Source organism: Mastigoproctus giganteus, chromosome 2 (genome assembly GCF_048544385.1).
Source record: "Mastigoproctus giganteus isolate SK-2022 chromosome 2, ASM4854438v1, whole genome shotgun sequence".
Lineage (NCBI taxonomy): Eukaryota > Metazoa > Arthropoda > Arachnida > Uropygi > Thelyphonidae > Mastigoproctus > Mastigoproctus giganteus.
This window is the reverse complement of record NC_143576.1, coordinates 86,721,952-86,748,742: the sequence shown is the minus strand read 5'-3', so window position 1 is coordinate 86,748,742 and position 26,791 is coordinate 86,721,952. Positions and strand designations below refer to the sequence as shown.

Genomic DNA, 26,791 nt, shown 5'->3' with positions numbered 1-26,791 from the left:
CACCCTGTCCTTCAAACTCTCATATAGGCCCTGAGTTGTCGCCTGATTTCGTTACACTCCTTGAATCGTGCACACACAAAGACATCCCCCAGGGCAATATCATGTCCCATACCTGATTGCTCCACAAACATCATGCAAGCAGTGCATTTTAAAAGGCTGTGATTCAGAGGGCAACTTCCCCCTCAGTTCTCCTCTGAGCCACAGCACTCCCATTAGCTTGAGCTTTTTGCTTTGCTGCTCTTGTCCGAGTCGTGATTTCAATTTAATTTTAATAAAATTTCAATTTAATTTTAATAAAATTTCAATTTCAGTATAAAATTATAACCCTAACTCGTATCCCAATACAGTTATAACGCTATATATATTTTTCAGTATCGAGTATTATCTACAAGTTCATTTATATAACTTCTGTATCAAGTTATGTATTAATTCATTATGTTACGTTTGTAATCTAAGTCATTATATGTATTTAGTTAAAAGTACAATTTAATTGAAATTGAAGTTTAACAAAATTAATAGATTTTACTGATTAACTGACAATATTATATTATAAATTATTTTATACTAACGCTATCTAGTTCGGGATATAACAATGGTGGTAAGTTACGAACGGTAAATCTACGGACACTTAAGTATTAATTACCTTCCACATCTCGCTGTCTCAATTCAGAATAAACTAACGATCCTGACTAGGTCTATAAGCTACTTATAGAAAATAATTTGATGTAACCATTGGTCAATAAAGCGGCTAAATAACGCTCAGCGGAGCTGCAACTTGTAACACATGGATTTGATACCTTTACCGATACTTTTATGTAATTACCAGGCCGAATAAAGAATAAATACACCAGATTAATCAGAAAATCACAAAATAATGCTATACTACAAAATTTAAATCAAAAGTATATAAAAACAATAAATAAGAAAATCCACTTAGCGGCTTTGAACACGTCTAGCTCCCACTAGCCTTGTCAGAAAACTCGATATAATAATAAATATTTGACCATTACATAAATATGCCCCCCCCCATATCTGATGAAAGCTTGGAGGTGTCATGCTGTTAATTAAGAAAAACAAAATCAAACGAAGTGCATTCAGTTCATATAGATGAACAGTGCACTGTTGAGTCAGTTTGGTGTGACATAAGCACTGCGAAAGCAAAAATAAGAGTAGGAGTGTGTTATAGGCCTAATGACTTGAATGAGTACAATGAACAATTGTACAGAGAAATAGAGTGGGCTAGTAAATCAGAATGTCTTATAATGGGAGGGATTTTAACTTCCCAGATATTGACTGGAACTTGTGGGTTGGTCACTCACACACTAGTAAGACTTTTGTGGATTTATTGGATGATTGTTTTCTGCGGCAGCATGTTCGAGAGGCAACCAGAGAGGGTAATACTCTATCTGGTTACCAGCAGTAATCATTCGTGTATTAAGAATTTGCAGATAAAGGAATCACTAGGTGACAGTGATCAGTGTACTGATGTGGGATTTACTTAAAGTTATATAATTACCATCAGGGGTAAAGGAAAGGGTTTTTGCTTCCGTAAAGGCAAGTACAGTGGTCTCAGACAGTTTTTAAATTTTGTACAGTGGGATCAACTGATGATGTTACCAACAGCAAATTCTAAGTGAGAAGCATTCAAGAAATTAATCATGGAAGCTACTAAAAGTTTCATACCTATTAAGAAATATTGTTTAAGGTTTTGGCCTAAGTGGTTATCAAATGAACTAATGAGACTCGTGACAGAGAAGAAAAATGCATGGGATGCATATAAATTATCAAGCGACTCAGAAGCCTATGGCAGATATAAGCTAGTCTGTAATCAGGTCACCTTTGTGACCTGATTACAGACTAGCTTATATCTGCCATAGGCTTCTGATTAGGCAGGCAAAGGCAGATTACGAGAAATCCTTGACAAAGGATGCTAAGAAAAACAGCAAGGATTTCTTTACTTATATAAACTCTAAAAGGAAGGAGGGTGAATCTGATTGGTCCACTTGATATCAATGGTTTGACTGTTGATGATCCTGCTCAGATAGCAAACAAACTGAATGAGTTTGTTTGCTATTCGCACATGAGCTATTAAGGTTTGAAAATGCCAGAAAGTTATCAAATTGTAGCAGGGTGCTTAATGATTTTGTAATAACCGAGAGCAAAGTGAAGGAGAAATTGTTGAAGTTAAACATAAGAAAGGCACCTGTGGTGGATGGGATTTATCCAGTTATGTTAAAGGAGGCTGCAAAGCAATTAAGCAAACCCTTAGCCATAATTCTGAGAGCATCCTTGGACTCAGGGGAGGTTCCCACGGACTGGAGATGTGCAAATGTATCACCAATTCACAAAGGGGGGTCGAAGGGTGACGAGTAATTGTAATTATAGACCAGTTAGTTTAACTTCTGTTCTGGGTAAAATAATGGAGTCACTGGTTAAAGATGCATTGCAGGATCATCTAGACAAGACTGCGGCAATAATTAAGACACAGCATGGGTTTGTTAAAGAAAAGTCTTGTCTGACAAATTTGATAGGATATTATGATGTGGTTACAAGGGAACTGCATGCAAAAAATAATTTTGATATATTTGGATTTCAGGAAAGCTTTTGACACTGTTGCGCATGGAAGACTGTTGTACAAATTGGAGCAGAATGGTATTAAGGGTAAGATGCTACAATGGATAAAAGGATGGTTGAGTGGGAGAAGACAGAGGGTGGTAATCAATGGGTGCTGCTCTTCGTGGACTAATGTTATTAGTGGAGTCCCACAGGTTTCGCCGTTGGGTCCACTGTTGTTTTGTATATTTATCAATGAAATTGATGAAGGTATATATATCAGGTTTAGTGTCGAAGTTTGCAGATGATACAAAGGTTGGTAGCGTTATTAATGGCAGTTTGATACTGCAACAGGATCTAGAAAATTTGGGAAGATGGGCTAAGAAGTGGCAACTGATGTTTAACCTTGACAAATGCAAAGTACTGCATATGGGTAGAAGTAACTCCAGAGAAATGTACCAACTGTGTGGTACTACACTTAAGGTGGTAGAAAATGAAAAAGACCTGGGAGTAATTGTGCAGTCAGATATGAAGTTTTCTGAGCAATGCAGACAGGCTGCTAGGGCAGGTCATGGGGTTTTGTCAATGATATATAGGAATTTTGCTAGCAGGGAAAAGTAGGTGATTGTCCCTCTATATAAGGCAATGGTCAGGCCACACCTTAAGTACTGCATACAGGGCTGGAGGCCTCATTTTAGGAAGGATGTAGATTTGCTTGAGTGTGTACAGAGAAGGGCAACAAGATTGGTGAGGGGATGAAGGGATCCTCTTACCAAGAGAGGCTTAAGTTCTGCAAATTGCAGTGGCTGGAGACTAGGCACCTGCATGGTGATCTGACCTGATGGGATCCTTCCACTTGTTCAGATTACAAACCTAAGGGGGGCATAAATTCAAATTAAGAAAAGACAGATGTAGAATAGATGTGCGGAAATTTGCCTTTAGCCAGCGGATGGTTAATTGCTGGAACAAACTTCCATCTGTCGTGGAAGTTGATAGGTTAAATAAATTTAAGGAGGAACTAGACAGGCATTTGGAGGGAATGGTGTGATATTTTTTTTTTTTTTTTTTTTGGCTGATGCTGCATATGCTCATACACTTGCTTTCTTGCATCACATGCCACTACTACTACTATTTTCTATTTTATTATTGATATTTTGCTGTACTAATTTTTCTTTACAGTTCTCCAACCTTCTATTGGCTAAGTAATTTAGCCCATAGTTTTCTTAATTCATCATAACTTTTAGGATATTAACATTCTTTCACCTTTCATATATACTTCTGTTTTTCAACTATCCTCACCTTTCTAGTTACTGGCATTTTGGGTAACTTTCGCATCATTTATGCACACTCCATTCAACATATTAATACAAACTTATATATATAGGTTCTGACTTTACGAGTTAATTTGTTCCTCGTGTGTGCTCGTAAAGCACGAATTTTTTTCCTTAAATCAGGGTTTACGTTCTCAACAATGAAATTAGCTAATCAAGCAGATTATAATAATAAGGAAATTATTTCTGACTTAGAAATGTTAAAGATTGTTTATTCTTCATCATCATCGTCTAAATGTACACTTGTTGATCACTCATCGTTGGTCTGTTGTCTCGGCACAAGGAGTCATCTTCAGAAATGTGTCAAGCATCTGTTTCCAAGATAGTAGTCTTCTCTTTTCTTTATAAATTTCACGATAGCAGACATAAGCATTTTTTAAATCGGTAGGAACTTTCCTATTATGCTCCAAATTTGAATCTTGTGAATCAAAATCTCAACTGCTTTTTCTATGTGTTGAAAATCTTCGTCTACCTCAGCTTCTTCATATTTTGCTATCTCAAAGGTCGTCATTTGGCAGCTCTCCATTGTGTGCTCGAAACAGATCAGTGACATCAGTTGAAAAAACATCAAGCTGCAATTGGTTAGCAATCTGCTTCTGTTTCATTTTGTACGATCTTTGCTGGTTCTTAAAATCCATCAAACTTATCAATAAACTGAGGACAGTTTATTACAGGTTTGTTGTATTATATTAATTGCATCTAAAATATGGAATTTTTCCAAAATTCTTTAACAGTCGGACCTCCTTCCTCACCCGTTGCATTAATTGGCATGTCAAATGTCTTTTGAAGATAATGCGCTTGAAACGTTTAAATAACGCTCTGATCCATTAACTGCAAAAGTGGTGTGTGGCCAGGTGCATTATCTAAAATCAGAATCACCCGAAAAGGAATACTTTTATCTTCACAATATTGTTTTTACTTCAGGCACAAAGTGAGGCGAAACTCAAGTCTTGGAATGAAGAGAAAATTCTGAAATTTTATTTTTTTTTATATGAAGATTTCAGTGAAGGGGAAACACATTTCACCATATTAACGTAAAAACCCACACAATCCCAGCTATTGGAATTTTTGGAAGTGCAATACCACCAAGTTTACCACCCGTTTATAATTGATTGCACTAACAGAAAAGCTCAATAAACTGGAAAGTGCAAATTGGTTTATGGTAGTGACCTCCAGAAAAGTGCTTTAGAAAAAAATCATCACAAAGGTATTCAAAATTGATTCTTATACCGGAACATATGATAATGATGAAAGTGTAGTGCATTTTAATGATTTGAATTGGTAACTAATACAAATTTCTTTACAAAAATGACCTTTTAGAGAGATAAATAGCTTAGTAATACACCAAAAATTTCAACTTCGAAGGTGTTGAAAAAAAAAAAAAGAAAGTGTTCACATTGTGATATTTTCATGACACGATGGTGTCTCTGGAATGGATTAATATCACAAGGGAGGTACACACTGTATTGTATAGCTATGAGCGTGGTTTGAAATGCAGTATTTATGAATGTTTAACATTAATTTTTTGCAATTAATGTTCATATTTTTGAATTTGTTGATACTTGAGAAAAAAAAAAAAACAACTCTTAAACCCAGAAACTGTGTGTGTGTGTGTGTGTGTGTGCACGCTAGTTACAGTATTTACTGAACAGTATACCAAGAGAACCAAAAGGCCACATGAAATTTAATAAGAATATAGGTAATCAGAGTTAAAGTATGCCTATTGTGCCATAAGTAACCTTCAGTGTTATACCTTATAAACATATACAATAAAATAATATAATAATAAATGAAATACAATAAAGGTAAAAATAAAATGAAGAAGCAAATGACTGATAAAAGGATACATTAAAATGATACGTTGATGAGGCTAGCACCACTCAATACATCCTGTCAATAATTGGCTAGAACTATCCATTTCTGTTTCCCAAGGTCCAAATGCTCAAATTATAGCCACAATATATTAAATTTAGCAGCAATCTGGCAGAATAACTGCTAGCCCCACAGATAGCAGTGAATCAAAAATAAAGAAAGTGAGTGCTAATGATAAATTACATATGGCTATTTTTACTAGTGAAAAATAATTAGTTAAAAAGAAAGGCTGTTGCCAAATTAAGGCAAAAAGAAGAACAAGTAAGAATAGCAATAGCACCTCAATTTCCTTCGAATTACTCTAAAAAGATTTAAGTAGAAAATTTAGAGTTAGCAAGCAGAAAGCAAAAGGCATATTATAGAGGTACTCAAATTAACTGAAATAGTAGAATGAATATTTTTTTTTTTTTTTTATTTTTTTTTTGATTTGGTAGTTGTTGGCACATCGGCTTCTGTGGCCATATTGCACCTCCCAAGGTTTTTTGCAGTACTTTGATCCAAGCCCGAGGCGGGAATCGAACCCGCGACCTTTGGGTTGCCGGGCAGGTACTTTACCCACTCGGCTAGCCCGGTCAGCTAGAATGAATATAACCAATAGAACATGGAAATTACCTTCATTCTGTAAAAACATTGCTAAAAATTTTAGCATACATTATATATATATAATTTATTGTTTAACATTCAGGTCAGTGGTTACAATATTTTATTACTTACCGTATACATAACATGGTTGGCAAGATGACAGCTATTTTCATGACAATTTTTATTTTGCTCTCACGACACACAAAATAAAATTTTTTTTTTATTTGCAAGCATTTTCATTTGTTTTTAAAATGACTGAGTATGGTCAACATATGCAGATAATGAATACAACTCAAATGTATTACTGATGCTATGTTATCATTGCTTTTGTTTTTATCTGCACCAGCTTTGCTGGTACTGGTGAAAATATTTAGGCTATTTTAAATTCTTTTAATGGCAGGGTCTGCAGGCAAAAACCATAATTCAACAATACAAGTGTGCATTTTTTAATTAAGAATTCATAATTTCCAATATTTCTTTTCTTTCTGGCCCATGAACCTTAAAATTCTCAACAAGCTATGAGATACAAATATTACTAACAGAGAAATAATTCAGAAAACAGCTTAACATTCCTTTCTCATCTAAACGAATCAAGTGAGAAAGGAATGTTAAGTACATAAGCAACATTAAGCCATTAATACCTGTGCTTTTCTTCCTACTCCTCCATTGAATCTACGAAATGGAACAATTTCTTTTTTTGCAATGACATTCTTTAGATATCGCTGAGCTCTACGAAGTGGCATCCTCTTTATAGCCTGGGCTGTCTCCCTTGTGTTCTATATGTGCATAATATATATATTAAAAAATTCTACTTACACTTATATTTAAAATATTTTAAGCATTTATTTAAATAAGTAAATATATAAAAGACTATTCCTAACAATACCTTTTTTCATGAAGTAGTACAATATATATATTTGTGAGTTCAGCAACTGTTCTCTTTCAGACAGTTAAATCACCCTTCAGTCCGTTACCTAGTTTTCAAAAAGAAGTATGTTTATAAAAGAAAGCAATATTTACTATTTGCTGGATATATTTACGTAACATCAAGTATGCATTTTTTAAAATGCCTCTTCAGTTATTTTTTTCACCCATGCCCTAACTAGCCTAGCACTGATGAAACACGATACTCCATTCATTTGTTATTTTAAGTAGTTATGTTTACGATGGACTGTGAACGCTTCGGCATTGCGTCACAGTTCGCTGTACAGCTTTATCGAGGATGGCAAAAATGCACGCTACTGTTCCAGCTCAACATTCCTTTCTCATCTAAATGAATCAAGTGAGAAAGGAATGTTAAGAACATAAGTAACATTAAGCCATTAATACCTGTGCTTTTCTTTCCACTCCTCCATTGAATCTACAAAATGGAACAATTTCTTTTTTTGCAATGACATTCTTCCGATATTGCTGAGCTCTATGAAGTGGCATCCTCTTTATAGCCTGTGCTGTCTCCCTTGTGTACATATATAATGTATCTGTTATATTTCTCTGGTTTCAGCATCACTTAAGAAAGTGGAATGACAAACTTTAGACACGTGTTCTGTTGGCTCTTAATTCTGATGTCATTTAATTCCAACCATATACAGTGGACCCCCCCCCTTTACAATTGGTTCATTGTACAATCAAATCACTTTACGATGGGCTCTCCATAATAATTTCACTATACAATATGTAGCAAGCGTCTGTTGATGTGATCATGTTTGTGAATTGAATTTTAATTCTATTAAATGGCAATTCTAATAAGCAAAAATAGGAGGAATATTATCCACAGGCTATAAAAGTAAAGATATAAAGCACAAATTTACACCTCATTACTTTACCAATTTAAAAAAAAAATGATACGTGAAAATCGGAAGAATATTTTCCACAGGTTAGCAAAATAAAAATAAATAAGTTTGCGTAAATGGAATAATATGTAAATACTAAGCGTTATTTCAGTTGACTTTTTGAAGGGGCAGGGGTTGTAAAAATTTAAAATAGTAAAAAAGATAAGCAATCAAATAACAAAGGACACCACATGCACAAATTGCAAGACACACACACACACACACAGAAGAGAGTTTATGAAGCTTGAAAAATAGGAATGAAGAGAAGATTCTGAAAATGTTTTTATATGATTGAAGATTCCAGTGAAGGAGGAAACACATTTCACCATAACATAAAAACCCACTGAATTGGAAACACATTTCTCCATAACATAAAAACCCAGGGAATTCCAGCTATTGGTATTATCACAAATGCAATGAGATTAACTTTATTACCCTTTTATAATAGATTGCACTAACAGAAAAGCCCAATAAACCAGAAACTGCAAATTCTATTTATCTTTTTATGGTAGTCCAGAAATGTGCTTTAGAAAAATATCGCAAAGGCATTCAAAACCAAGTCTTATAACCAAACATATGATGAAAGTGCAGTGCATTGTGGAGTGCTGTGGCTCAGAGGAGAACTGAGGGGGGAAGTTGCCCTCTGAATCACAGCCTTTTAAAATGCACTGCTTGCATGATGTTTGTAGAGCAATCGGGTATGGGACATGATATTGCCATGGGGGATGTCTTTGTGTGTGCGGGATGCAAAGAGTGTAACGAAATCAGGCGACAACTCAGCGTTGTTATGGGCCTATATAAGAGCTTGAAGGACAGGGTGGATGCCCTCAAAGGATCTAAATTGAGGGGCCCATCAAGCTCTCAGCTGCCTACATCAATGCCAGAGCTCGCACTTGGTCATCACACAACATAGCGGCAGCCCCCAAGGCAGAATGCGCTCGTCCCACAGGAACTAATAGTTGTTGGCGACTATTGTTAGGGAAACAGGGAACATGCTTTGTAAAAAGGATAGGTGGAACAGGACCAGGGTATGTCTGCCATGGGGCAAAGGTTGATGATGCTGTAGAGTGGATATCATCTTTTAAGGGCACAAAAGGTGATATAGTTGTACATGTTGGCACTAATGATATTAAGAGTAGGAGACCGGCGGAATTACTTAACAAGTACAGGTCACTGTTGAAAAAAAAGCCGTGAATTAGGGTTGAATTTGAAAGTGTCTGCAATTCTGCCCAGACACGATAGGAGGGAGTATATGATGAAATCCCTGTTGATCAATTCAGCCCTGGAAAGATTGTGCAGAGCTCAAGGGGTAGAATTTTTTTCCACCTGGTCTGTACTTGTTAACAGGAGAGAGTGCTTCTACAGGGATGGGATATACTTAGATAGAAAGGGTGCAAGAGTGTTTGCTGATGCTATCGAGGCAGTGTTAGATGGATCAGAAAAATGCTAGCTTGGGGGTGATAGATTCTTGCACTGCTTCTATTAGAATGAGCAGTGGCCTGGAGGGTGGGGTGCTGGGATTTCAGAGATTGGAGGGTGTCATCATGGAACAAATAAATACATGGGCTGTGTTAGGATTTTTTTTTTTTTTTTTTGATTTGGTAGTTGTTGGCGCATCGGCTTCTGTGGCCATATTGCACCTTCCAAGGTTTTTGCAGTACTTTGATCCAAGCCCGAGGCGGGAATCGAACCCGCGACCTTTGGGTTGCCGGGCAGGTACTTTACCCACTCGGCTGTGTTAGGATGAGTAAGAACAAGTGCATATATACTTGCATGTACCCCAATGTTAGGAGTATAGTAAACAAATTTGATGAATTTAGAGTACTGGTCAAGACATCAAAGGCAGAAATTCTTGGGATATCAGGGACGTAGTGTCACACAGATATAAGCAGTGCAGAATTGGAATTTGGAGAATACAATGTGTACAGAAAGGATAGGAAGGGAGGAGGAGTTATGTTGTTAGTTAAGGAAAAAAAAAAAATCTATGGAAGTGCACCCAGTTAACATTAATGGACAGTACAATGTGACAGTTTGGTGTGACATAAGCACTGGAAAAGAAAAGTTGTGAGTAGGAGTGTGTTATAGGCCTAACAACTGTAATGTGTACAATGAACAATTGTACAGAGAAATAGAGAGCCAGTAAATCAGAATGTCGTATAATAGGGAGAATCTTAACTTCCAGATACTGACTGGAACTTATAGATTGGTGACTTGCACATTACCAAAACTTTTGTGGATTTATCGGGCGATGGTTTTCTGCAGCAGCATGTTCGAGAGAGTAATACTCTTGGTCTAGTTATCAGCAGTGATTATTCTTGCATTAAGAATTTGCAGAGAAAGGTACCACTAGGTGGCAGTCATCATAGTGTACTAGGATTTACTTAAAAAAAAACCTAAGTACCATCAGGGGTAAAGGGAAGGGTTTTTACTTTTGTAAAGCTGATTGCAATGTTCTCAGACAGTTTTTAAATTCTATACAGTGGGACCAATTTTCATACCAATTAAGAAATACTGTTCATGGTTTAGGCCTGAATGGATGTCAGATATAAGCTAGTCTTTAATCAAGTCACAAAGGAAGTTAGGCAAGAGAAGGCAGAAGAGAAATATTTGGCAAAGGATGCTAAGAAAAACAGCAAGTACTTCTTTACTTATATAAACTCTAGAAGGAAGGGTATGAATCAGTTTAGGCCACATGATATCAATGGTTTGACTGTTGATGATTTTACTCAGATAGCTGACAAACTAAATGAGTATTTTGCATCTATATTCACACACAATTTCTGTAGGAATGTGGAGGACAGAAGCTTATTAAACTCTAACAGGGAGCTTAATAATTTTGTAATAATTGAGAGCAAAGTGAATGAGAAATCACAAAGGGTGACAAGTAATTACAGACCTGTTAGTTACACGTCTGTTCCGGGAAAAATAATAGTCACTGGTTAAAGAAGCATTGCAAGATCATCTAGACTAGCCTGCAACAATAATTCAGATGCAGCATGGGTTTGTTAAGGAAAAATCTTGTCTGACAAATTTGATCGGACTATGATGTGGTAATAAAGGAACTGGATGCAAAAAATAATTTTGGTATCATATACTTGGATTTCAGGAAAGCTTTTGATACTGTTGCACATGGAAAAACTACTGTACAAATTGGTGCAGTATGATATTAAGGACAAGATGACACAATGGATAAAGTGTGGTTGAGTGGGAGAAGACAGGGTGGTAATCAATGGACGCTGCTCTCAGTGGATTAATGTTATTAGTGGAGTCCCCCAGGGTTCTGTGTTGGGCCCATTGTTGTTTTGTATATTTATCAATGATATTGATGAAGGTATATATCAGGCTTGATGTCCAAGTTTGCAGAGGATACAAAGGTTGGCAGGATTGTTAATGATAGTGTGCTACTGCAACAGGATCTAAAAAAGTTGGGCAGATGGGCTGAGAAGTGGCAACTGAAGTTTAACATCGCAAAGCACTGCTTATAGGTAAAAGTAACCCCAGAGAAAAGTACAAATTGTGTGGTACTACACTTAGGGTGGTAGAAAATGAAAAAGACCTGGGAGTAATTGTGCAGTCAGATATGAAGTTTTCTGAGCAGTGCAGCCAAGCTGCCAGAACAATTCATGGGGTATTGTCCCTTTGTATAAGGAAATGGTCTGGCCATGCCTTGATTACTGCATAAAGGTGTGGAGGCATCATTTTAGGAAGGATGTAGAGTTGCTTGAACAAGTACAGAGAAGGGCAACAAGATTGGTGACGAGAAATCTCTTAAAGCCCTTACCAAGAAAGGCTTTAAGTGCTGCAAACTGCAGTGTCTGGAGACTAGGCACCTGCGAAGTGATCTGATCGAGGTGTACAAGGCCTTAAATGGCTTGAGCAGGCTCAATGGCGATGGGATTCTTCCTCTTGCTCAGATTACAATGGGGGGTGGGGGGCATAAATTCAAATTGAGGAAAGACAGTTGTAGAATAGATCTGCAAAATTTGCCTTTAGTCAGCAGACAGCTGATTGCTGGGAACAAACTCATCTATCATTGTGGAAGTCCATTTCCTCCTTGAATTAAATAAATTCAAGGAGGAAATGGTTGTGTGATTTTTTTTTTTTTTTTTGGCTGATGCTACATAAGCTTGATTTCATGTATCACATGCCTCTACTACCACTACAATTACTAGTCACTGATGTTGAAACAAACTTTGATTAAATTCTTAAGAAAGTTAGGACACAAAATAGTTTGAATCCCATAAAGACGATCTCTTTCACTCTTCTAATAATCGTAACACTAATCTTTCAGTTTGTTTCGTCGTCATCATCATCCATTTTCAATCCACTGCAGGATGAAGACCTCTCCAGCAACTTTCCAGTTCCTTCTGTTTTGTGCAGTGACCATCCACTTACTACCAACAAACTCAAGAATTTCATCTGTCCATCTCCATTGTCTTCTAGCTCCTCTTGGGTACCGTTGTTATTTTCTTAGTCCATCTGTCATCTTGTCTTCAGGCTACATGTCTTGCCCAAGACCACTTTAGTTCTTTAGTTTTGATAAGAATGTCCTTTACTTGAGTTTGCTGCCTAATCCATCTATTTCTCTTCTTATCTAACAGTCTGATTCCCAATATAATTCGTTCCATTCTTCGCTGTGCAGTTCTCAGCTTCTCTTCCATTCTTTTGGTGAGTTCCCAAGTTTCACTTCCATAAGTCATGGTGGGGAGTATACATTGGTTTACTATTTTATGTTTCAGGCAAATTGAGATATTGCTCCTTGGTATGTGACTATATTTCCTGAATGCTATCCATCCAAAATTTATTCTTCTCTCTGCTTTCAGCCATTTATCATTAACACAGCTAATGACTTGTCCCAGATAAGTATATGACTCTGCCTTTTCAATCATTATATCCCTTTCTGTGGCATACTTGTTCATCATTACTTTTGTTTTTGCCATATTCATCTTTAGTCCAAAATCCTTACTAACTCTGCATAACTGATTAAGATTTTTCTCTAATTCTTTGGGATCATAGCTTATGACCACAATGTCATCTGCAAATTGTAAATGGTTTAGGTACTCTACATTCACATCGACTCCTTTCTCAGTTTTAAATTTACTACTGTCTTTGTCTGGTCTAATAAAGGAGGTAGCATTCTTATGTATTTTCTTCAAAATCATAATATATGGGGTATCTATGCCTTGTCTTTCCAGTGCTCGAAACATTGCCTTATGCTGTATGGTGTCAAATGCCATTTCATAATCCACAAATGCCAAGCATAATGGTGTTTTTTATTCATTTGCTTTCTCCATTAGCGCTGTGATATTAAGTGAAGGTGATCCATAGTTGCGAATCATGTTCTAAAGCCAGCTTGCTCTTTCGGTTGATTCTCATCAAATATTCTTTCTAATCTGTTAGTAATGACCCTTGTGAACAACTTGTAGATGTGGGATAACAATCTAATTGGTCTATTTCCAATTTCTGATTTATCTCCTTTCTTATGCAGCAAAACTATGATTGCATTATTCCACTCTTTAGGCATCACACCTTTTCTAATGCACTTTGTTAAGAGCCTTACCAGTTTTTGTGTTATGTCTCTTCTCAATTTTAACAACTCTAGAGTAACTTCATCTTCCCCCAGGGCTTTCTGATTCTTCATTTTCTTCAATGCATGTTCTACCTCATCAGGAAGAATATCGGGCATGTCGTATGTGTTGCTAATTTGCGATCCATCTTCCCCACTGCTGGCACATAGTAGTAGTCTTATTGTAGTCTTCTGCTATTTGTATTATGCCTTCTCTGCTATTTATAAGTACACCATTGCTATTCTTCAGTTTTAGTATCATTTCTGTATTACTGCTTATGGCTACTGATTTAAATCCTTTGTTTTCCTTTAATGCTTGTTCTACTTTCCTTGTATTAAATTTTCTTATGTCCTCTTTTTTCTTTGTTTAGAGTCAAAAATTAGTCCTTTATGATATAGCATGGTTTAATCAGTGCTTGTTCGCCAAATCATTTTTAATTTTTTTGATAACGTTCCCTAGAGTTGCACTTCATTCCACTGGAATAGCATTTCGGGCAAACAGAATGAACTTCTGTAGATTACAATTTCTCTTCAATTTAAAATGGCCTCAAACCATTCAGGTGAATCAACAAGGGCTAATAAAGTGAAAAAGATAAAAAGCGACATTCAAACAGAGGCGTAATCGGACATGGTGACTGAATTTGGGAGCCAGCCAAACCAATGAAACACTCTGATTTAGCAGGATCCACCATCAGAACCAAATTAAAGAATGAGGGGGGGGGGAGTAATCTTGAAATGTGGTAGGTAGAAAGTCATTAATTGGATGAAATTAAATCGATCTACACCTTTAATCCTGACAGATAGAATGTTTGTCTAATTTGTTTCTAGACAACAAATTAGAATTCCCTTAAATTCTGTAATAACTGTATGGGTGACCCCTGCTTAACGCTGATAATTCGTTCCAGAAAAACAGAGCACTAAGTGAATCTGCACTAAGAGAGCGCCGCATTCCCATGAGGTAACATATATATTTGTGAGTTGCAGTCGGTGCCATAGGACATTTCCTAATCAATAGTAAACAGTAGTGAAAAGATGCACAAATGTCGGTCAAAATATTTAATATTCAAATATTTGTACATATAAAATTTTCTGCATTACATACATATATAAATATATATGTATGTAATGCAGAAAATTTTATATGTACAAATGTGGTATCATACCACATACCACATTTGTACAAATATGTACAAATGTGGTATGTGGTAACTACTTACATATCAAAATTAAAATTCCAATTAAAATCATGAATTTAATTATCTAAATTGATTTAATTGAATTTAATCATAAAAAATGTGTAGATTTTGGGTTGTAATTTGGCCCTCTTCATGGTAAACTAAAAGAGGTTTTAATTTTAAATTCCCACAGCATTACCACCCAACAATAGTCAACTGATCCTTCACTGCTTTGAAACCTGGCATGTTTTTCTTCTTCTTTCAATATAAAACTAGGCGCCTCCGTAGCCAGGTGGGAAGGAGCAGTAGTGCGTAGCACACGCTTCTTGATTAGACCGGGGTTCGAGCCCGTCACCACCAAATACGGAGGATGCAGAAAGGTCAGGGAATGACCACCGCATATCCCAGAGCAATATGGCCTTAGTTGCTAATGCTCCTAAAAACCAAATAACAGCTAATGCTCCTAAAAACCAAATAACAACATCAATATAAAACTTCTTTTAGGCATTCGTTTCCAAAAAAGTCTCGCTTCATCTATGTTAAAATCTTGTTGAGATGTATAACGCATAATATCCCTCTTCAATAATTTTTAACAAGTTCTTTTTTGAAAGTTTCGGCTCCTTGATCTGCACTTGCGGCTTCTCCCTGTTCTATTCAAGCAGCCCTTACTAGTTTTAAGTATTTCCGCATTTTTTTTAGGTGAGTTTTCTTCAGATCATCATATAGGCTACTCTCCCTCTCTTTTTATAATATTTAACTTAACTGAATTCTGCACTGGATATTATCTTCAATGAAATTAATTCTCTAAAAAGTATCTCCATTTCAATCGTAATAGCCGGCCTAGCCCTAGTTGCTTGAAGTGGAATAGCTGTCTTTCCTGCTGTTAAAATTAATTCTTTATTTTTTATAATTGCTCTTACAGTTAAACTTGCCAGTCCTAAATTATGGCACACATCTGCTTGTCATTGACCAGAATCGATTTGCTTAAAAACATCTAATTTAATTTTCAAATTCAGTCTTTCTTATATTTATAGTCTTCGTACTGCATCCAGACATTGTTGCTCTTTCATTCTTATCCACCATTATTAACTCTTCGAAAATGTAACTGCGTTGGTTGCATTAATTATGATACAATGTTTGAGTAAACTGTCCGTTACGCAAGAAGGCCTCCGTAGCAGAGTGGTCAGGAGTGGGAGTGCAGTAGCACACGCTCTTTGAGTAGACCAGGGTTCAAGCCCCTGACTGCTGAATATGGTCGATCTGCCAACCTGCACTGGACCAGCGTGGCAGATTATGGTCCATTTCCCTCAGCATGAATTGTTGAGGAGGCTTCCATCTTGCAGTGGGTTGATAATGGCTGCACTTTACCTTTTTTTTTTTTTTTTTTACGCACGATGTCTAATACTGTACTGAGTGATGACTAGACGTCGGGTAAATGCATATAACGCAAATATTACAAACAATATACTTGATCATTTTTTAAATGTTAATCTCGGAACTATGTAACAAGTCACTGTACTGCAATTAAATTAGCATGTGAGAAAATTTCACTGAGAGTGGGAAAATTTCTAAAGTCGGCATGGGAAATGTTTTAATGCTGTTTTGCTATGCATTTTCAAGCTATCGACTCCATCAATTGAAACGGTTTCGTTAAATATGCCAAAAATACGATCTGTAAAAGGGCATTATAGTGATGTGTGACAGCGTTATAGTCAGATACAGGTTATAATATAAGAACAGCATTATAGCGAATCAGCGTAAAGAGAATGGCATTATAACGAGGGCCTGCTGTAATTGATAACTATGGCAGGATCTACAAAAACTACACAGATGGGCTGAGAAGTGTCAATTGAAGTTTAACAATGATAAATGCAAGTAATGCATATGGAAAATAGTAATTTCAGAATATAACATGCCAATTGAGTAGAATCACACTCAAAGTCGTGGAGGGGGAATGAGTCCTGAGGACTATATAGTCCAATACAAAGTTCTCTGACTGGTGCCCACAGACTGCTAAGTAGCTCATGGGGTTCTGGGAATGATATACAGGAATTTTGCCAGCAGGAAAAAGGTGTTGTACCAATGTATAACACTCCAGACCTGTATGCAGTACTTAAGATGCAGCCAAACCATTGTTTGGCTGCATCTTGAACAGTTTAAACCTAATTTTAAGAAGGATATGGATACAATGAACCATAAACAGAGAAGAGCAACAAGATGGTACTACATGGTTACTCTTACAATGAAATGCCACAGTTTAAAAAATAACAGTGCTTGGAAACAGGAACTTGATCCTTAATTTTTCTCGAACAACGTACATACAAGGTTACACAAATTTAATGACGATGGCTGCAAGATGGATGTGCAAAAATTTGTTCTCAGTGATAGATAGCGGAGTCTTGGAAAACTTCCATCTAGTGTGGAAATGGATAGTTTGAATAAATTTAGGGAAGAATTAGACAAGTTATTAACAGACGGAGTGGATAGATAGATAGGTTTGCCTTGTTATAAGACCTCATCATGCATTGAATTATTGCGAGGTTGACTTAATTTTGATGCATACATTTTTCACCAATTGACATTAATGTCAACTTATGAAAGAAGTTGAGTGACATAATCGAATAAGCAGAAGTCGTTCCACTTCTTCCATTGTGTTACACACCAGTTCCCTCACTTTGTTCTTGGTCATCCTAAGCACACACTGAAAACAAACAAAAAAGATTTTTTTTTCCACTAAAACTAGAAAATTGAGGGCACATAACCACAATGGCAATGTGAGTGAAATGCCAAAATAAAATTAAAGGAAAAAATCAAATCCATTGTTTTAGTTTTGCTTTAAAATTTGTAAAGTACATTAGCTTCTATTCTCATAAATAAAATTTTCTTTATACTCTGGGCTGATCACAGGAATCAAAAGTGTAAAATGTTTACAAGGACGCCATCTAGTGCACAGATGTTCAAATGTACATAACTGCAGATATATGTATGTATACAGTATCAGTATAGAATGTGCTTATCATCAGACATAAACCAAGTGTTAAGCAGAATTTATTTATACAAATGATGAATCACTGGAAATAATTCTCAGCAACATTCATTAGAATGAAAATTTTGGTATAAAATGACTCATATGCCCCCTGAGATGTTCACTGAAACAGGATTTTACTGTAGAAATTAACAACCTGCCCAAAAAATAAACTGAAAAGAAAGTTAACCCAGCAATATCCACATCAGCATATGAAAAAAATTCTGAAAAAATAAAAATTTGAAAATTTAAATTGCCACCAAAGTGACGCAAGTGTGAATTTAAATATTCCTTTAGTATAGTTTTGACCCTCGATTTGCATCCTTGATTTTCTTAGAATTTTAGAGCTATGGCCCATAAAAAAAAAAAAAAAAAAAAAAATCTCGGTTTTAGTTACTATGTATGGTTATGTGCCAGTCATGTAACAAGTCAATCTCCTTTCACAGTTTATCCAGTTCTTCCTTAAATTTATTCAAACCACCCATCTCCACAACACGAGACAGAGATTTGGAATACCAATCAACCATCCTCCCTCAATTTGAATTAATACTTTCCCCATTCTTCTTGCTCAGTGTATAATCTGAGCAAGTGAACGGATCTTATCTATAGGGTGATCCAAAAGTCAGTAAACAATTAAAGAATCGGTATTTCAGTGAATTTGATGTATGGTAACGAGATTAGCACAGAAATGTATAAAAGTATGTGGTTTTTTTCCGAAAGAACGTCAAAAATATTTCCAAACATGTCCACCAGGTGCCACTTGATCTGCAACACCACAAAGCACCTCATTATAGTAAATGTTCAATGTGGTGGCCTTCATTGTCGAGCACTTCGGGCAGTGCTCGACAACGAAGGCCTAGCACTGCCTGAAGGCGCCTCCGTAGCCAGGTGGGAAGGAGCAGCAGTGTGTAGCACACTCTTCTTGATTAGACTGGGGCTCGAGCCCGTCACCACCAAATACAGAGGATACGGAAAGGTCAGGGAATGACCACCGCGTATCCCGGAGCAACATGGCCTTAGTTGCTAATGCTCTTAAAAACCAAAACAACAACAGCACTGCCTGAAGATGAGTAACAATGTTATGGACAGCACGAAAGAGCATTACTGGAGGTAATCATTATAGTGTCTTTTAGCATTGCAAATGACGTTGAGTGATCTCTGTAAATTTCAGGTAGCCCCATAACCAAAAATTGCAAGGCGTCATGTCTGGAGATCTTGGTGGCCATTCATGCTGAAAGTAACAGTTGTTTCACAGGAGAAGCAATATGGGGTGGTGCTCCATCCTGCATGAATGTCAACATCCAAAGCTTGCCTTTTCCCCAGGCTAGGGATAATGCAGTTTCATAACAGGTCAGCATAACGCTGACCTGTGACAGTTTGAAAACCAGAACCACTGATTTCCTGAAAGACAAATGGTCCTATAACAAAAGAGGTGAATCCACACTACACTTACCTTTGACTGATGCAATGGAGTTTTCGTGTAAGCGAGGGTTTTCTGTCGCCAAAATTCTATTCTGCAATTGTGTGTATAGTGCCATTGAGTGAAATGGGCTTCATCCGTCCACAAAACATTTGACAGCCAGTTGTGACGTTCTTCAATTCGTTGAAAGAATCATAACACAAATGCTTCCTGCTTTGCAAAATCAGGACGCTTAAGTTCTTGAAGGTGTTGAATTTTGTACAGATATCTACGGAGGACTACTCTTAGTGCTCTCCACACTCCCACGTGGGACGCCAGTTCGACGTGAAACTTCACGAGAGCTTGCTTCTCCATGTGACGATGATGCTATTAGAGTATCCATGTCTTCCGCAACTGCAGCCACAGTTGTAGCACACATTGATGGTCTTCCACTTCGTGGACGATCTTGTAACGAATCAGTCTCAAATTTCTTAATCTTCTTAGTCCTGCAGCAGTCATTGATCCTTTACCACATCGCATACCCTGACGGAAAGATCACAAAGCTGCAGTTGCAGATTCAGCGTTAAGGTAACATTTCACCAACAGTACTTTATCCGGTAATGATAACATAACTGCTTAGCTTTTTTTCTTTTTCTTTCCCAAACATTCACTAAACTGCTTAGCTGTTGTTCTTGCAGTGCCTTTATAGCAGACATTTGCACGTCATTCATGGTACAGCACCATCCAGTGGACATATTTGGGACTAATTTTGACATTCTTTCGGAAAAAACACATGTAATCCTATGCATTTCTGCGCTAATCTCGTTACCATATGTCAAAAATTCACTGAAATACCGATTCTTTAATTTTTTACTGACTTTTGGATCACCCTGTACATTGAGCTTACTCGATCCACTTAAGAGCTTAAACATTTCAATCAGATCTCACAGGTGCTTAGTCTCCAGATGCTGCAATTTGCAAAAAACCGCAGCCTTTGCTGGTAAGGACACCATTCTGCTTGCCTCACCAATCTAGCTGCCTTCTATGCATCAATTCCAACAGATGCACATCTTAAGTGAGACTTCCAGACCTGTATGCAGTATTCAAGATGTGGACCACTCACAGAAATTCATATCTAACTGCACAATTATCCCCAAGTCCTTTTCAATCTCTGCTGCCCTCAGTGTGGTATCACACAGCTGGTACATTAATAGGAGATTTCTGCTCCCCATATGAAGTACCTTGCATTTATTTGTCAGTGTTAAACTTCAATTGCCATTTCCACGCCCATCTGCCCAATTTGTCTAGATCTTGTCGAAGTAGCATACCTTGATTACTGACAACCATCCTGCCAACCTTTTAGTCATCTGAAAACTTAAGACATTTAGCCTGATATGCCTTCATCAATATCATTAATAAATATAGAAAACAACTATGGCCACCACACAAACTCTGGGGACTCCACCACTAACAAATTAGTCCACGAAGAGCAAATAGATAACACTGGCTGGAGGAGGGGACACCCATTTTTTTCACTCCCTATTGAAATTCAGGGTGATTCCTGTAGATCTGATTACTGATTCCAATATAGCAAACATATTGTTGTAACACCCACCAATTTTAAAGGGAAAGGAAGGAAGTCAAAAATTAAATTTCTAGTAAAAAAAAAAAAAATTTCATATATAGAACCCAGATAAGAATGAAAAGATACACATACATGTGAATGATCATGTAAATTGTAGGAAAGCTATCAAGAATAAAAATTATTATTTAATGCAAAACAATATTTATTATTCATGATTTAATAAGATTTCAAAATTATAACAAGGATGCAATGAGAAAAAAGGTAATGAGAATGATAAAAATCAATTACAATAATTACAAGTAGTTGAAAAAAAAAAATTAAAAAAAAAAAAAAAAAAAAGACACACACACAGTGTCTCAAAAATACATGGCATAACTTCAGTAATGAGTTCCTCTCATACATATACAATAAAAATATTTTATATCATCATAGTTCCAGAAATGCTTGGTTCCCGAGTTATTAACCGGAATGTCTTATCTACTACACCTTTAATAGAAGGACTACACCTTTAATAAAAAAGCATGGATGACAAGTGATATTTTTGAAGAATGGATATTAAAACTAGACAAGCGTATAACAAAAGAAAAGAGGAAAACAGTGTTGGTAACTGACAACTTTCCAGCACATCCTACCAGTATTTCTGCCAAACTTAAGTGTGAAATTTTGTTTTTACCACCAAACGTAACATCAAAACTCCAGCCAATGGACCAAAGCATTATTAAAAATTTTAAAATTTCATTATCGAAAGAGAATAATAATGAAGATTGTCAATGCGTTATCAGAAAATAGAAACTTGGAGGTTACAATTAACCTTAGAGATTTCATCTCGAACTGGCAAAAGTTTGGACAAACGAGGTCACTGAATACACTATTCAAAATTGTTTTTCGAAAGCGGGATTTGCATTGAATACAGAAGTCGAACAACAACTGGACGAACAAGATGAACTGCCATTTTCAACAACTGAAAAACTTTTGGACATTATATTAGAATCGTCTGGAAACATCAAAAATGAAATAACACTGGATAGTTATGTTTACGAAGATCAAGATCTGACTACAACAGAACATCCAAATGAAGATGAAATACTGCTGAACAGTGTGTTAGACGCGACCATGATCACAAAGAAATTAACAATGACGCTGAAGACGCATCAGAACAACCCGTAGAAAAGCCAACTCGCAAAGAAATGATTCACGCTTTTAAAACGGTTCGTATTGGTCTACAGTCCTGATGTTTTTAATGCTCTCAACAAATGTGAGGAGAAAATGTCTGATTTTCAAAGAAAATCAGACATTTTCAAATTGTCAAATTGCAAACGAAAATTACAGATTTTTTTTTAAATTTGTGACACCAGCGAAAATTGTGTAAACATAATTTAAATAAGTGTTTTTGAAATAAAATACATTAAAAATAAATTAGTAAATTAATAAGAGGAGTTTACCTCAATATAGTACGTGGAACACTTCCGTATGATACCCTCCAGAAATTAAAACGGAAAAAACAAAAAAAACCGACAACTTACCAGTACATTAAAGTAAAATATAAATAATTAAATAATCAATTTAACACTTCAAAATCAATTTAAAACAATTAAAATTCAAATTAACTCAATTAAAAGAATCTAACGAAAATAACGAAAAAATCGTCTTGAATATTTTCGTTAGATTCTTTTAATTGCGTTAATTTGAATTTTAATTGTTTTAAATTGATTTTGAATTGTGTTAAATTGATTATTTAATTATTTATATTTTACTTTAATGTACCGGTAAGTTGTCGATTTTTTTCGTTTTTATTTCTGGAGGGTATCATACGGAAGTGTTCCACGTACTATATTGAGGTAAACTCCTCTTATTAATTTACTAATATTATTATCAACGTAGAACATAGAGTATTACAGCTCTGATTCATACTATCAAATTAAAAATAAATGTAGATTCATTTTCAAATCAGACAATTTCTAATAAAAAAGATATTCTCTGTATAACGAAATTTCTCTGTAACAAATTTTTTCGCTGGACTTAACGAATTTGTTATAGGAAAGTTCGACTGTATATTCCATTTGTGTATTCTTGATAGCATATATTTTTTTCCCAAAAGAATCTGTAGGTTCTCGTACGTGTCCTTTATATGAACTACACAGGCCAATGGTATAGATGAATATTTATTTCCATTATGGAGTTTTTTGTTTTTTTTTTTAAGTCGTTAGCACATCAGCTTCTGTGGCCATAATGCACCTCCCAAAGTTTTTGCATTTTACTCTGATCCAAGCCCAAGGCGGGATTCAAACCCGCGACCTTTGGGTTGCCAGGCAGGCACTTTACCCACCTGGCTAGCCGGGTCGGCCCATTATGGAGTAAAACTGCTTTCAAAGTGACAGCAGATGAAAAGACTCCACTCCTCAGGGATGTGCTCCAGATGTAACTCTTTCATTAATTCCTGGACATTGTTATAATAAACCAAAGCACCACCCATGGAGTAATACGTTATGTCAGCATTTCCTAAACTGTGTTCTGTGGGATGTGAACAAGTGTTCTGTGAAAAATCTTAATAATTAAAGAAATAAAAATAAATTTTGCATATTTGTAGTGTACACCACTTTTGTATTGCAACTGTGGTCAACGAAAACAAACACATATTGTCACACTTCAAAGTGAGGATGAACAATTGTAACCTTTTGTTCCCCAAAAATCCGAAGTGAAAAAAAAAAAAAAAAAAAAACGGGAATCAACTAATAAAAGACCAAAATGAAAGTATGATGACAGTTATTTGAATTTCGGCTTTACAAGTGTTGGACATGAAGATGCTCCTGATGCATAGTGCATCATATGTAATAAAATATTAGCAAACAGTTCTTTGGCTCCCACTAAACTTGTGTTTCGCAAGTGCTCCATAAATATATTGTGAGATGAAGTGTTCCGTGACTTAAAAAAAAAGCAGCGTACGTTCCAAGTAGGCACAAAAGATGTTTATGTGAAAACATCTATGACGGCACTAGAGTAAAATCGTTTAAATTTTTGAACGGTTTGATTGAAACTTACTTACGCAACTTAGAAGGTTGATGTTGATCAAAATCTTGCATTTTATTCTTGCATAATATTATCACGAACTGTTATTGCAATTGTAAAACATTTAAATTTTTGAACGGTTTGATTGAAACTTACTTAATTATCATACTTAGAAAGTTTATCAAAATCTTGCAGTTTATTCTTGCATAAGATTCTGCTTTTATTCTTGCATAATATTATTACCTGCTGCGTACTCTACCAAATCAATGTTAGAGTAAAATCGCTACCAATCAATTTTACTCTGGTGCTGCAAAAGTTTGAGAAACACTGCATTATGTTATGTTAGATTGCCTCTTTGTATAAAAGATACCTTGACACCTCTTTCAAGAAGGTTCCACTGCTGAATCTGTGATCTTAGTAATTGAGCCTTGGTTTTGCACAGGTCCAAATCTCTGACCAGATCATTCAATTCTGCCTGGGCGACTTTAAATGTGGCTTTGTGGTATCAAGAGTTGGAAAGTCTGGATCTGTACTCATCCTGGGTTCTGCATCTTCTGGAGACACCTTTTCTGATTCTGAATCAGAGTCAGGTCCATAAGTTTCTGGTGGCTTTGGCACTGGCATTGTATCATTGTGAGGAACCGGCCTTAGAGCAGAAGGTATGTTGGAATACTCTACTTCATGCTTAAATTGGGCATGAAAATAACAATCATTTGTGGTCTCAAGGTTCCCACCATATCACCAGAAGAGCAAAATGCATCAATTTGTGACTACCTCTAAAGCAAGCCAGTCCTTGAACGTAAGCTACAGGAAATCTTTGGAGCCCACACTTTACCTTGATCTTCAACCTTACATCCAAAATAGAGTTCATAGACTTTTTGCATAAGTTGACTGTCTTTTTCCGCAAATGCAGCAAAATCTATCAGGTTTATTTCGGCAAGAATGCAACATTTCATGTACAGTTGAGGTACACACACATAAGAACACAATCAAGAAATTGTAGATTTTTATTTCTAATTCACAATTTACAATTATGCACACAACACTTTGTTAAAAACACTAAGTCACTAAAACACTTGTTCACCACTCAATCTCTGAAACACACACCCACACAAGAAAGTTTCTAGAACCTTCAAGAAACACCCTGACCTTTCTTCTGCACATATTCTAAAATGTTCCAGAAAAAATATATGAATTTTTGAACACATTTTCTATGAGAAAATGTGTTCTCATAGAAATTATTTCAAACTTTTCTCAATCAGCCATCCCTTTATTCATAGCAGCAACTTTAGATTTCTTCCAAAGTAAAGTAGTCTTGTGTTTGTATGCTTTTTTTTTTTTTTAATTCCAGTAAGAAAGGTTGATCCATGTCCACTTCTTCTGTGAAGGTTTCCAGAACCAATTCTTCATGTGTTTATCAAAAGATAAAATCTCTATCCATCTGTTTGGTCATAGATGCTCATAGGTTGATCTATTTTATGAGGAAATAATCCTGTTTTCAGCTTTATTCACCTATGCTGAAATTGAACCATTTGGTGATATGGAAATTTCAGTTTGAACTTCTAACAATTTATATTTGATCAATGCTTGGGCATATATTTGCATGTTCATAGGACATGTTGATTGTATTATTCTCTGCATTTTTTGGTGTGTTGTATTTCTGAATTAGTTCCTTGCGTGTAATATTTAGATGTTCTTGAGTAAGGTGGGCATTTTGCCCTTACAATTTGTGAATTTCAAGGTGCTGATGTAGCAATCAGCCTCATGGTCTTTAGAAGTACATTTTGCACAGATGGATGTTATTAAAAGCCTTTTGCAAGTGCCCAAACTTCTGGCATTTAAAGCACTGCAGTGTATTTGGTATGCACTCATTTAGCAGTTCAAGTATCCTGCTTTGACTGTTGTAGGAGGTTTGATACATTAAATTAACAAGATTTCCTGCTAGTATTAAATTTCCATCTCTTGGATATTAATTCTCTTCATCTGCCACTCCTTGATTTTTCAGTTCTTCTGTTATCACTTTCTCAGAAACATTCAAGAGGTGCTATTCAGATCACTCCTCAGGAGGAGCTTAAGATATTGTGGGGTGCTATAATTACTGCTGTACTTCCAAAAAGCGTTGTTGCTAACAACTTCTCTGAGTGTATGGAGTTTGCTCTTTCCACTACTACGTACTCAGTTCCAAGGAATCGGAAATGACTTGGGGATCCTAATAACCCTGCTATATTGTCTGGACAAAGGAGACATTCGTCCTAATGTGTGCATCTCCTGTCACATGAACTCATGGTATGTTTGGATAGTTGGTAGATCCATACCAACATGTCTTTTTGCTTTGCTGTTCTCCTAAGTGCCTGTATGCAGGTTACATGGGGTATATTCTTGAAGCCCCGTGGGAATAGCAATTTTACCACTCACATTCGATCTTTTGGCCATGTGCGAGTTATTTCCTGCTCCCAGGTTTCCAGCCACACCACATGGATGCAAGGGCAGTGCCATTTAGTGACCAAGTGGCTACTTTGGATAAGATAGATTAGCAATATTAGAATAAGAAAGAAAAAGAAATGAGTTTCCTTCATGTGCCTTAATTTACTCCTTGAAAGGCTCTTTTGATAAAGAGATGGTTAAAGATTGAAACTAAATGAAGTGGTATATTTACTATATTTCTGGAATTGCTAAGTCACTAATAAATCATTTGGCACCTGGGGCCACAGTCCTGGTGGTATCCCTGATTTTTAAATGCAGAATGGATTTCCTTGTTTAGGGATGCTATACAATTTAAAAAGATTAACAACTTAATCAAGCTTCAATTAGGTGGAACCAAAGAGTATTTGTTTAATACCAAGTTTTGGCAACAGATTCTTGGTGTCA

At 36.2% G+C, this 26,791-nt stretch overlaps 1 protein-coding gene across 1 annotated transcript in view; it reads right to left on the bottom strand.

Annotated features, from left to right (window-relative positions):
• Positions 1-26,791, bottom strand: part of RpL17 (ribosomal protein L17) — an 86,933-nt gene that overhangs the window by 21,718 nt on the left and 38,424 nt on the right. Inside the window, exon 4 of the mRNA XM_090368559.1 lies at positions 6,980-7,114. Within this exon, the coding sequence (XP_090224685.1) occupies positions 6,980-7,114 (135 nt within the window). The remainder of the gene's footprint in view (positions 1-6,979; positions 7,115-26,791) is intronic.